The 13,873-nt window shown below is 38.9% G+C and overlaps 1 protein-coding gene across 2 annotated transcripts in view; it reads left to right on the forward strand.

The window, feature by feature from the left end:
* The window catches only part of iqsec3b (IQ motif and Sec7 domain ArfGEF 3b), a 79,022-nt gene extending 67,315 nt beyond the window's left edge, over positions 1-11,707 (forward strand). The window contains exons 9-15 of one of the 2 annotated variants that reach the window (XM_038268889.1): positions 2,077-2,216; positions 2,335-2,466; positions 2,572-2,671; positions 4,218-4,376; positions 4,496-4,588; positions 4,722-4,768; positions 7,433-7,608. In XM_038268889.1, the coding sequence (XP_038124817.1) occupies positions 2,077-2,216; positions 2,335-2,466; positions 2,572-2,671; positions 4,218-4,376; positions 4,496-4,588; positions 4,722-4,768; positions 7,433-7,468 (707 nt within the window). In that variant the 3' untranslated portion in view covers positions 7,469-7,608. Of the gene's footprint in view, positions 1-2,076; positions 2,217-2,334; positions 2,467-2,571; positions 2,672-4,217; positions 4,377-4,495; positions 4,589-4,721; positions 4,769-7,415 lie in introns of both variants that reach the window. The other variant, XM_038268888.1, reaches the window with a different exon arrangement.
* The last annotated feature ends 2,166 nt before the right edge of the window (positions 11,708-13,873 follow it).

Raw genomic sequence — 13,873 nt, forward strand, 5'->3', positions numbered from 1 at the left:
CGTTTTTATACACGCAAACCTTTGATAGATCCGGCCCTTAGAGTACAGGACAAATGTTAATGGTGAGATGAGTGTTAAGGCAAAGATGAAAAAGTATATAGAGAAGAGTCGGACAATACAGCAGCTGGGAAAAAAGCATTTAACTTTTTTCCTTTTTTTGAAAAAACCAACAAGTGTTGCTAAATTAAAATCCAGGGAATCTTCCCCACAAAAGGTTAATCCAAAATGTGTCAGGCATTAAACAGGGAAAGAAACAATTACAACAATCTGGCAGTAAGCCCAGGAATTTAGCCCCAATTTGAGCAGAGAGAATTAAAAACAAACGAAGAAGGGCTGAGTGGCAATCAGCAAACAACAGCCAGGTGTGTAAAAGCAGTTAAATTAAATGAACAGAGAAGAAAAGGTAAAAAACAAAAGCAATCATAGGAACAATGCAAGATTAAAGTGAGTAGAACAGCCGATAATAACATAGAATACGTGAGTATAAAACCAACTGCAAAATCTATTACTCAGCGCAGCGGTTCCCTCACACAGTCATGAATGTCTATTTAATTCCATCTAGTGAACAACCTACTTAAAACACCCCCCACATCAGAAAAAACTACCTTAATCAAGTTCTTTAAACCATATTTGTGATATTTCTTACGTCTTAAAACTGCTTCTCAGGGCGGAGCATTTGAGATATTTGGGATCCTGCTTCCATTTAACTAAGTACTCAATTAAACAAATATTATCAGATATCACAGCACTTAGAGAATATTGGTTTATCATTTAATCACTCCCATCCAACTTCTAGCTTGGTTTTATCAAATATCAGTGCTGCATTTGAATCTTCTATTCTGCTAAATTGGTTCAGCTTATTTGTCAGACCAGGAACACTGTTAAGCTCTGAGTGGACCTACTCAGAATTGATTGAACTAGGTAAAAGCAGCCGTTGTGAAACCAACACTCAGAGTTCCCGACTTTACTGTAGGCGTCTTTGTGTGTTGAGCTCAGAGTCTGCGCTTCACGTTCCACTCTGATGGTTTACCCTCAGCAGTATGGCTCTTCTTGCTCTCGCTACTTAATAAACTATATTGGGCTGATCATCCTCTGCCAAGCAAAAAATATTTCTTCCAGGTCACAAGAGGCGATGCAAAATATTCTTTCATTTCTACCAAAAGGAATCCATAAATTATATCCAAATAAAATATTTTATTGCAATCTGTTTATTCTTGGAAAAAGAGCCAGTTGAAAAGGTACATAGATCTTCGAATATTTCTCTCTCATTGTTCTAATTTCTATCTATTTAAATATGATGTAAATGTTTCCTTGTATTGTCGATAAAACATTTTCTGTTTCCTTTAAATATTTCAACATTTTAGTTAGCGTTTTCATTTAATTTAGGTTTGGATTGCCATGGCATTACAAGACAATTGTGTAGGTTATATTATATTTTTTTAATATCAAAACCCTGTAAATTTAAATCTACTCTGACCCCTGAAAAGCAGTAACTAAGGGGCTAATTGAAGAAATAAAGCTAAAATTGCAAAGCTAAAAAGAAGGATGCTTTGTTGTTTGCTTTTTTTGGAGCAATGAAGATTTTACATAATTCATAGTAGATCAGGAAGTGTTTGCTTTACAATGGAAACCTTGCATGTCTAAAACCATTCCTTTATTGATTTTTGTTAGCTTGTCTGTCTGCTTTTTTAACCAATATGATCTGTTGAACTAGATCTGCTATTTTCACAGCTTTTATGAGACACATTTTTATAAAGTAGGACATTAATTCATAAAAAAGTTTATTCAAATTCTATGAATTAAAGTTTTCTGCCCAACAGCAATGATGAACTGCACGGCAGCATTCTATACAATATCTAAGATGGCCTTAAAAAAAACAATGCAGTTTGAGAAGAACCACAAACACAATAATTGTATTTTCTTTGCAGGAATTAAGACAATCTAATATACATTTCAAAGACAATTATTTGTATTTATATAATTTGATGCTTTGATGCATTTGTGCTCCAGAGCAGTGGTATCAGAACTGTTTTTTTTTTTTTTGTCAGCACTCAATAAACGTTTGAATTCTCTCAGGTGTGGATGATGGAGCAGACATCCCCAGAGAGATGGTTGCCGGCATTTATGAAAGAATTCAGCAGAGAGAGCTGCGCTCTAACGAAGACCATGTCACCTATGTGAGTCGTGTGGAGCAGTCGATCCTTGGCTTGAAAACAGTGAGTAACAGACTTTCTTCTTTTCTCCTCGGCGTAATCCTGGCTCCTTTGATATGAACTGTCTCACAGCAGAATTGTATTAGCTACCATCTCCTTCTGTTTAACCTTGTTCCTGTAGGTCCTCGCTGTGCCCCACAGGCGGCTGGTGTGCTGCTGCCGTCTGTTTGAGGTTCCTGATGCCAACAAACCACACAAACAGAAACTATCCGCTCTCCAAAGGGAGGTGTTCCTATTTAATGACCTGCTGCTGGTAAGGATTAACCTTTAAATAGATGCACTGGTGTGCATTAACTTGCATGCTGTCATACACACAATAGGAAATACGGTTTCATATCCAGCCTGTTTGTGTTTGCAGATTCTGAAGCTGTGTCCCAAGAAGAAAAGCTCAGCTTCATACACTTTCTGCAAAGCTATGGGTCTTTTGGGAATGCAGTTTCACCTCTTCAGCAATGAGTGTAAGATGCTACTTTACTTTGCAGCAATTTATTCCCATTACAAGCCCCAGCTTTGAGCTTGAAAAGTGCTGAGCTGGCAAAGTCGTTCATATTACTGTTGTTCTGTCAGGTCAGTATCAGCACTCTGACTGCAACAGTTCATAGCAATACCTAATGTTACGTATGACTATTAAATTGTGGTAAATATCCTGTAGTAAATATGATTGGTTGTAACTGATTCAAATATTACAGTTGCAATAGAGATCCATTTAGCATGAATATGTAAAAACATTCCAAATACAGTTTATTGATTCTGATGGAGAAAATAATGTTTGTAAGAGAAGTGCCCCAATCCAGGAAGAAGAAACATTTTAATAATAAATTAAGAGGTAATAAATAAAAACAGTACGAGAAACGACACTGGGTATTGGTGTTTCTTTGGCAGGTAATACAGAATCTACTCCTGACCAAAACAAACTTGTCATTTATTTTAAAGTATACAAATTTATAAATCCTTAGTTTCTGCTTTTAAGCACCTATTTACAAAAAACAACAAAAAAAGATTTTTCTTTATTGGAAATTGATTTAAAATGATTCGCCATCCTATTATCATTTTGCAAACCTGCAGCTTTGCAACAGCCTTAAAAAATATTGATTTCTGATGTACACCAGTCACCTACAGCCTCTCAACATATTAAAACTAATGCACTGTCCTGAAGAAAGTAAAACACATCTTGATAGGTTTTCTTCCTGTGTTTAGCTCCATCCATTAGTCCATCAACACTAACACTCCTCCTTATCAGTGCTGTGCAGGAAACGTCTCCAGATCTTGACAGGGTAACATGCTAAAAGCACTTGGTTGTATTGGCTTTTATAGAGGCTTCAGAGTTAAGGTATATATTTACCAAATTTCAGTGAATATATACAATTATGTCCCTTTGACTCACCTATGCCTTATTTTGTTCTGGTTTATTGCTGAGTATCTGAAGAAATTATTATGAGGAAAGGTTTTTATGAGGCAAATTTGAAAAAGTACCAGTGCTGTAAATACTTTTGCAAAGCCCTTGCATAATCTAGCATTGTATCTAATGACATTCTTACTAGGGTAGCTACATTGAGGACCTTGTTTTATACGTGTTAAATACCTTCACATTATGGCTAGATGCACAGAAAGAGGTATTGCTTTGAAGTGAGGGTGCACAACAGATTGAGTGATTGGATGTCACGACTGCAAAATAAGCTCTTAGCCACGCTCAGATGTGTCTCATGACACAATTTTCCAGCTTTGCAAAGATGAAAAAGTGGATGCCAACACCTTTTAGCATAGGATTCAATACATTAAAGTAAAAAAATAAAACAGAAATTATAAAGCAAATATATAATTTAAATACAGATCACATCATATTCATGTATATTAGGATGAATTTCACAACTTGGATTTGTAGTTTTTTCTTTAAATATTTAATACTCTACCTGTGCATAAAAAGATCTGCCTTAAACTGATTTAGTTCTTGTGATCTATAGTCAAGTGTTTATATATTTGTCTCTCTGTTTGGTACTTTATCAGTTTACGCCCATGGTGTTACGATGATGAGCCCCTTTACCTCAGAGAAGAAGCAGCTGGTTAGTTTCTGTTCTCCAAGTGGAGAGGAGCTCAGGAAGTTTGCAGAGGAGCTCAGAGAAGCCATCGCAGAGGTCAACGAGATGGAACAGATACACATTCAGTGTAAGGACACAAGCACACTACCCTAAATATATGCTAATTTGATTTAAAAAAAACTCCACACTACAACTCTTGCTACACTGACTGGAGCTTATAGTATTATTGCCTGATTTGTCTTGTAGGGGAACTAGAGAGGCAGCAAGGCATCCAGTCACATGGTTTACACACCAATGGTGGGCAATTGGAGACACACACAGGACATGGCTCTCCCTCAGGTGCTGGTCTTACTTGTGTAGCATAATGACGCATACATTAACTAAATGCCAGGCCCCTATCTAATCTTCTGTCCCTGGTTTTTAGTATACATAAACGCACTATGCCTGACAAAGATGCATTTTCTTCCCATAGGCCAACATGATGCGTATGATAAAACCGGCAACAACAACACAGTAGAGGTGAGTGCCTAAGCTACTCTCGTCTCCCTCAGGTAGGTATCAGCATATTCGGCTCTGTGAATGTTGCGTGTGTTTGTGTGTGTATATGCAGTTAGACAGGGACTGTGCCTCATCCTGAAAAGAGAGTGCTTTTTGCTTTGCTTTAAAAGAGCACCGCCTGCAGCACATCCCTACTATGCAGACAAACGTACAAAGGCTGCTGAGGGGTAGCTCTGTAGTGGTGCTGCAAACAGCCTCATTCTGTATCTCATAAGTGGACCGGCAGCCATTGCTTACAAAACATCCCCTGAAACATCCCGGCTAAAACCTGCCAGACTTACGATTTGAGCTAGTATAAAGCTTGCTGGCTCCCAGAACACCATCGACAAAGCTAGATAAGCTTGATACTGTTACCAATTGAGAGGTGCATGTGTTGATTTTTTGTTGGTTCTCTGTAAATCCAGCCCCTCCTTTAAAGTGATAGTCTTGGATTTAGGAATTGAGGTTCTGTTAAAAGGTTATAAACCATTAATATGTTACCCATAATTGGTGTCGTAATATAATAAAAATCCAGATTAGGTTGTACTGAAAGATAACATGTTGCTTAGTCCAACAGTTGCTAAGAGCCAAAAAAGACCTTTAGCCTTATAAACAACCCTAATTTTTAAATTGTTTATCATAATATTATCTGATGGACCTTTAGATTGTTGTCATGCTTTGAATAGGGGTTTATATACAGTACCAATAAGCTGATAATTCACAATGAAAATGGAAGTTGGAAGAGGTGCAATCAACAACTGCTCCCAAATGAGAAACACTGAGAACTTGTAAGAAGACTTGGAATAGTGCATTTAATACAGTTCTGGTCAGAGTAGATATCAAACAGAAAATGTAAGGCAATGAAAATATCTCTAAAATTTTCTTTATTTTGCATCATTGATACCTTTATACAGCTTTAAGACTAGACCCAGTATTCAAGGCAGACAGAAAGGTTTCTCAACAGGTATTTATTTAAAAACGAGGGGGTGGCATAGGGCAGCTAGGCCTTCTAAGGCAGGAACCTCTGAAGGAGGGAAACACAGGTTAGTGACCACGTCTATCCGGTGGAAGATGATTACAAACATGTGAGACAGTAACCTAGTCTTAAGTCCATGCCGGAAGAAGTGGATCCAGCTTGCCAACATGAAGCGATGAACGGTGCCCAGAGAGTTCTAGACACTGAAGCCTTGAAGAAGAAACTAGCAGGAGATCAGATCCAAGCAGACAAAGGAAGGCAGGACAATCCAGAGGATGAGGCCAGAGCTGGTGTTGAAGAGGTTCACAGGAGTCCAGGCCAGAAGATCAGGGATCCCAATAGGTACCAAAGGGAAATCCAGGTCGGTGTCAATAAGCAGTTCCACGGTCGTCAACAGGCAGATTCCAGCAGGATTCCAAAGACAGGTCAGGCAAACAGATCAGAACGGGAAGAAACAGGCTAAAATGTCCAAAGGCCGTACGGGTTAGGATCAGGCAATCAGAAAACACTTTGACTTGCGAGAAGACTCTCACTAAGGGCTCAAATAATCTGGAACTGATGACTGGAAGCAGACAGGTTAAATAGAGACTGGAGCAGTTGACACAGATGAACTTTGATGAGAAACTGGGCGGTGCTTAAAAAAAAAAAGAGCGTGCTATTCAATTCAATTAAGTTTTTTTATATAGCGCCAATTCACAACACATGTCATCTCAAGGCACTTTACTGTTCACCAGATCATAGTCATATTGATCAAGGTATTCTATCTAAGGAAAACCAGTTGATTGCATCGACTGATTGACTCGAAGGCAATTCCCCACAATAAGCATGCTTGTAGCGACAGTGGAGAGGAAAAACTCCACTTTAACAAGAAGAAACCTCTAGTAGAATCAGGCTCAGTGTGAGCGGCCATCTGCTGAGGCCGACTGGGGTTCAAGGAGACAGAAGCAAAGATACAAAAGGCCACTTTAAGAGGCGGCCCCCTCCAGGAAACACACAGCCAGGCAGACAAGCTCCGAGCCAGCTCCCATGTCAGAGGACGAAGAGAGCACATCCAGCCAGTCACAAATTAAAGATAAAGTAAAAAATACATTTGACCTTTTAACAGAACCACATTTTAAACATCCTTTACTGTCTCTTTAAGTACTGGCATACTGATAAGTCTGTTCGTTCTTTTGTAGATCTCTCTTCATTTTACTCGTTTTACTCATGTTTCCCTCTTTCCTCTGCCTTTCGCTTAGCCCTTAGAGTTGTAACTTATTGTGTTAGAGAGACACCACGCCCTCGGTGTCACCTCACTCCTCTCCTGACTCTCTTTTATATTTAAGCCTATCATTCTGCCACTCATTCTCTATTATGGCACTGTCCTGAATTTTTCCTGCTAAAAGTTCTGCCTAAATTCTCTTCTTACCCCACACCCCTTCTTCTCCTTTTGGGCTGGTGTTTGAAAAGGTTCTGATGAGAAATTAAATGTAAATGTAGATTCAGTGAAGAGATTAGGGACAGCAAGAGAGAGTGTGAATATTGCATGCGCTCGCACTGCATGCTACCACCTGCATGCCTGCATGCCCTTGTTCGTTAACTCACCAGAGGGCTGCGTAAGGCTGCGTTCAGGATGGTAACTCCTCATGCGTTCTCTGACTGTTCCTAAACTAGGTGTCAATTCACAACAGGCTGCAGACCTATCAGCTGAGCCAGCCCAGCATTGAGTCAGCACCCCTTGCCCTGGCTGCTCCACCCACCCTGCTCAGCACCGTTACGACCGGAGAGCTGCGCCCAGAGACCCTCATCCAGTGCCAGCAGATTGTCAAAGTGATCGTCGTCGACCAGAGTGGACGAGGACGAATGGAGGCATTTCTCAGCCAAGGCCCAGCAGGCCATCAGCTCATCCAGTCTGCAATGTCAACACCTGTGCGGGTCAGAGAAGGGGACGGACCCCAACCGCCTCTGCCACCCCCTCCTCCACCTTACAACCATCCCCACCAGTTTTGTCCACCGGACTCGCCTGTGCCCTTCCACCACACCATGCCTCTCACACGCAGGCGCAACTCCAGTGGCTCCCGCAGCATTGTTTGAAAATAAAAACAGTTGAGCCTCACTCTTGCAAGTTGGTGTAGCACAAGTTAATGCAAATAAAAAAAGAAAAGAAAAATAAAGCTCTGAAAATACAGCATTGGTGGGGAGGAGAAAGAAATCAAGAATCCGTTCTTAGGACTTGATCGGTTGTGTGGTTTCTGACTATGGATGAGCTTCAATGGCTGTCCTGAAAGACATCTCTTCCTTTCTTTGTCTTCAAAATGTCACCCAGTATTAACTGATGTAGCTTGTCTACATTTCAGATTTTTTTAAGTTATGGTTTCCTTTTTTTTAAAATGTCAACCATTCAGCAAATGTCTCAGTGAGCTTGGAACATGAAGCCTCGAGACAGCAAAGAGAATCAGCCTAGAAAAGACAAAAATGCAGGACTCCAACATTTTCTCTTTTAATTCTGTTTATTTATATAGCGCCAATTCACAACACATGTCATCTCAAGGCACTTTACAATTCGACCAGATCATACAGTCAAATTGATTCAAAGTTTTCTATCTAAGGAAAACGGGTTGATTGCCATGACTCATTGAATCAAAGGTAATCCCTCTCATTAAGCATGCTTGTAGCGACAGTGGAGAAGAAATAAATCCCTTTTAACAGGAGGAAACCTGCAGAATCTTTTCCAGATACTAATGTTGGTTGCTATTTTTTATGGCCCTCAATTGGTATTTATATTACATACCATTCTTCATATACCAATTTTGGTTACAACCACAAACTTTATTCGATTTTGTTGAGACTTAGGGTGATGAACCAACACAAAATGCTTACTATGCTTTATTGTGTTTTGTTATATTTTATTATAAAATATATGTCAGAAAGCACAAAGTGTTTCACAGCAAAAATAAAAATTGATTACTTTTAATAATAATAGGAAGAGGAAATGTTGTGTACCGCTCTGTGGTAATACTTCCCCAAACCTCCTTTTGCTGCAAACACAGCGGTAAAATTTTTAAAAGGATTTTGAGCCAGATTTGCACCTCTAAAAATCTGTTTGATTTAATACTACTTTATACTATTTTCTCTCAGCAAAGTAGTCTAATCTCATTTGCATGGGTGGAACCCCTGTATAGATCAACTTTAAATTCTTGCCAAACATTAATTACACTAAGTCTGAACCACGACCATGCCATTAAAGAAAACAAAAATGTTGTTGGATGTACTTTAGTATAATTTAAAGGTATTTGGGAGGATTTTTGCAAATTTTTGAAATTACTCGCCCTCTCCACTTAAAAAAAAAATGCTCCTATTCAACCCTGTACCCGCTCCCGAGATGGAATTCCTATTAAACGTGTGTGAGAGCATGCACTAGCCCATTTCTCTCTTTTACTAACAGTGATGTGAAATGGATTTCTCCAAATACTATGCCAAACTTTACCTATCGAGTAGAAACTTCGCAACTGAGGCATCAGTGGGAAGCCTGACCTGTGCTTTCAGTGTATGCCATTGCATTATCTTCCAAAAAAACTCTTGTTTCTCTCTTCTGAGAGCTTTCTCTGCCTAATACACTTCGTAGACACTTTTTCTCTTATGACCCTGTGCCATTTTCAAAGAACCGCAGGGAGAAAGGCAAGCCTCACATACCCGCCTGAAAGTGTGCATGCACAGAAACATATCACCAGAATGATTGACAATTAGAACCATTTATTTTGATGATCCACCCAGAAAAAGAACATCCTTGACTATACCTTTAAGTCTTTTGCATCTTCCAACGTATTTTTACTTTGAGCATTACTTTGTGTTTAACTATATACATCTTATGAACTCCGACCAGTTTGTGACGAGGGAGAGCCTCCCTACAGCATAATGTGGCTATTTCTGTATTTAGTTTTAAAGATTGACAAGTTATTTTAAGTTTGAATGATTCGTATAGGGCGCCAGAAAGTTCAGCTTTGGTCTCATCCGACCATAGTGTGATCTTCAATCTTTGTGCTGGAGTGTCAGGTGGCTGCTTTACAAATGTGAGGCATCGTAATGTGTGAGGAAATCGGTGCTGTTCAATCTCTGATCCTCCAACCACTCATCCATCCACCATATTAAAGTTCACTACAAAGTTAAAGTTTAAAAAGCAGCATCCTCCTAAAATCAGCTATTCATTTTAGAGACGACTGGGAAATATTTATTCTCTGCACCAAATCTGATAAAGTGGGCAGAATGGTAGTCTAGCAAAACAAACAATCAATTTAGGCCCGCTACGCCTGTTGACACTAATGCAGGGATATTTTGTACTGCGGTCTTACCGGATCTAAATGTGGGTTACAATTTTTCTTTTCAACAGTATGAAATGGGGCTCAGCCAGTCACATTTAAGACTGTTTTTATAAGTTTATAATAATAATGCTTATGTGTGTCAAAAAAAGAAGTCCTAACAAATAAGGGTAATGTTTGTGGTTGAAATTTGAAATATATTGGAAAACAACGTTAAGCTATGCTAGTCCCCCCCACCCCCCCAAAAAAACTAAAAAGACAATCATGTTTTCGCTCTTCATTCTGTGTTTTCGAAACAGTCTGCTTTCTCTCTGCTTTGATTCAGTGGATCAGAGCTCAGGAAAGATTGCTGCACTGCAACATGTGATACTGCAGAGAGAGCGGCGTTTTCATGCACCATGTGTGTTCAGACTCCTTACTCATAAGCCATTGGGATTCAGGCTGATATTCATTCAAAACAAGGCTAAAACAGGCAGGCCTTTCTCGTCCTGTAAATGTACTCCTATGATGTGAATACCCATGTTACATTTGGGTTTAGAGTAAGCCCCCATAAAAAGCAATTATTAAACCTTGAAATTATGCTACACAGGGTATATACCTCAGAGATTTTAGTTATATTTTCCTTAGAAAAACACTAGAACATTTTACAAGCAGAAATGTATTTCTGCGAGGGAAAAAAATGAAGATGTCCTAGAAATGTTTCTTTATTTCATCACTGTGTTGTTTGCTCAGCATAGGTGGTGTCTAACTTGAGCTGGTATATATAGCACATCACTAAGTCATTTTTGCACCGCAGAATATATTGGATATATTGTAAATAGATGACATAGATTTATTCTGAAAAAAGTGATTGGTTTGCCCAGTGTGTGTATCTACATATGTATTTGTACAGAGAAAAATCTAGTTTAAAAGAAAAAAAGACTATTATAGTTATTATAGTTATTATCCACGTTCATTTCTGGGGGAGTCCTAAAAGAAAACCCTCTTAAGAGAGTCAGGAAACAGACACTTTTTTTGTTAGTTTGTTTTTTTTGTAGCTTACACTGCTCAGTTACTGCTCTAGATCCATCATTTCATATTATAACAGTGTTAATTAAAGATGGCTATGTCACCTCTTAAGGTTTGAAAAGGGCTATGCTGTTTTGGTGAAATAGAGTAAAACTCACGAGTCAAGCACACAAAAACACACCCACCCCCTCACACACATTTACTTCCTACAGATAGCCACTAAAACATCAAATTGATTAAATTTGCTGCTTGATTTATCAAGTCAGCAACCCCACGCTGTTTACTTGGAACTCTTACTGACTTGTACTATAACGCATGATAATTTATTTTTATTTCTTTTTCATTTGCAGCATATAAGAGGAGCTTGATGCTATGTTTGTTTCATTATTGTCAGGGCATGTTGGGTTTGATTGATGTCATTTTCTCCTCCCTATTTCCCATTCTTTTCCCTTCTCTCCCCTCTGTGGCTGTCATGGAGACGCACCGAATCTGCATCCTCCCTTTGCAGCACCCTCAGTTAATCTTTGCATTCTCACGGTATTTCTAACAAGGACATTTCTTAAAGAGCAACGTGTTTCCTATTGGAATTTCTATGATTTTCTGTTTGGAGAAAATGAAAGAATAAAGTAGTTTTTACTCTCAGCCATCGGACTGTTTGTTTGCCTCAGGGCTCTCGCTGCCTTTCTAAAGGATAAATCGACACCAGGTGTGGAAGAAAATAGGAGAAATAAGGCAACTGATGGGAAATCGGTGTGTGCTGGTTTTCTTATGTCATCTTGGTGCACCAAGATGACATAAGATATACATATATATATATATATATATATATATATATATATATATATAAGATAGATAGATATATATTTGTGTGTGAAAGGGTGAGTTAAACTACACACTTTTCTTTTAAATTCTATGAGTATATTACGCAGAATCTACCCAATATACTGTAGGCCTATGAGTACCTTAACTGTGTTGACAGAATACTCATAAAGTCCTTACTTTGAAAAGTGACAGTTGCTAGTTTCAGGGTAAAGAATAGAAAATTGTTTCCCATTAGTCATTATTAGGCTAATAGAAAAGCCTAAAGAAGCCTTGAATAAACACACATACACTCACCGGCCACTTTATTAGGTACCCCATGCTTAGGGTGACCAAACGTCCGTATTTCCCGGGACATATCCATATTTCACGTCCTGTCCCGGGCGTCCCGGTTTTTTTTTAGCAAGTGAGGAAATGTCCTGATTTCACTGCGCACGACGCTCCGTGTGACGTAATCCCTGAGCCGCGTCAGTGCAGGCAGCCCTGTTCTTAATCAGAGGCTCTGTTCAAAAACCTGGGCTGCATCCTCCAAGGACGCGGTCTACCTAGACTGGATCCTTCGAAGTCCTTGAAAATAAGGAGGCCGGAAGAGTTTTGTCTGTAAATTCGAACAGGTCCTCCCTTCGGCGGGTTTTACCGCCGTATGCTCTGTTGCGTAGCAACCGTGAAAGTTGACACACAAAGCAGGAAAAGAATGAATGCCGAGGTTTTCAAAACTGTTTGTTTATTTATTTATTTTTTAAAAAGTTAAAGTGAACAAAGACTACACTCACAAGAATCCAGAGTGGAATAAAGGTTTCAACCACCGGGAGCAGGAACAAATCAAATCAAATGTAATGATAGAAACCTTAGTCAGTTAAATAACCTGCTGCTGTCATTCTGCACATCTCTGATGTTGCTGCTATTTTCAAATATCCATTACTGTAAAAATGTCCATAGCTGCATATTGGTTATTAATTCTCCAGTTTTATATTGTTAAAACACTTTACAGTATTTTATTGTTTATATTTTAACTCTTCCCTATTATGTTATTCTTATACATTTTTCTAAGGTCCTCATTTGTGTGACCATTTTCAATAATCTTTCTGCTGCTGTAAATCTGCCCATTGTGGGACAATAAAGGGATTTTCTATACTATAAAAGGGTTAGAAATACATAAGTAAATCTAAACAATGTATTTATAAAAAATATATCTGCAAAATCTCTAATATTCAACAACAAAAAATACTTAGTTAAGCATATTGTGCAAAACAACAATAAAAAAATTTAACTCCTATCAGATTTATAGTTCCCACTTTGCAGATCTATTAGAATCTGTCCTTAAATTCCAGCCAAACCCATTTACACAGTAACAGATAAAAACCTTTAGATAAACCAAACATTACAGCCACATATCTGACTCTATAACCATTAAAACAACTTTTTTCATTAATTTCAGACGGAACTATTCACAGAGTTGTATTATATTAAACTGAACTTCCAATTTTCACCACTGTTCTGAGCCAAGTAAAATTTCCTCTGATCACGGAGCAAATCCCGATGATGACACATTTGTTCTTTCAATCCACCCCCCCCCCCCCCCCCCGCTCCAAGGTGTCCTGGTTTTCCCAAATGAAAATATGGTCATTCTACCCATGCTAGTAATGGGTTGGACCCCCTTTTGCCTTCAGAACTGCCTCAATTCTTTGTGGCATAGATTCAACAAGGTGCTGGAAGCATTCGTCAGGGAGTTTGGTCCATATTGACATGATGGCATCACACAGTTGCCGCAGATTTGTCGGCTGCACATCCATGATGCGAATCTCCCGTTCCACCACATCCCAAAGATGCTCTATTGGATTGAGATCTGGTGACTGTGGAGGCCATTTGAGTACAGTGAACTCATTGCCATGTTCAAGAAACCAGTTTGAGATGATTCCAGCTTTATGACATGGCGCATTATCCTGCTGAAAGTAGCCATCAGAAGTTGGGTACATTGTGGTCATAAAG

This window comes from Cyprinodon tularosa, unplaced genomic scaffold, assembly GCF_016077235.1.
Source record: "Cyprinodon tularosa strain WSP-4 unplaced genomic scaffold, ASM1607723v1 ctg71, whole genome shotgun sequence".
In the NCBI taxonomy this organism is placed as follows: Eukaryota; Metazoa; Chordata; class Actinopteri; order Cyprinodontiformes; family Cyprinodontidae; genus Cyprinodon; species Cyprinodon tularosa.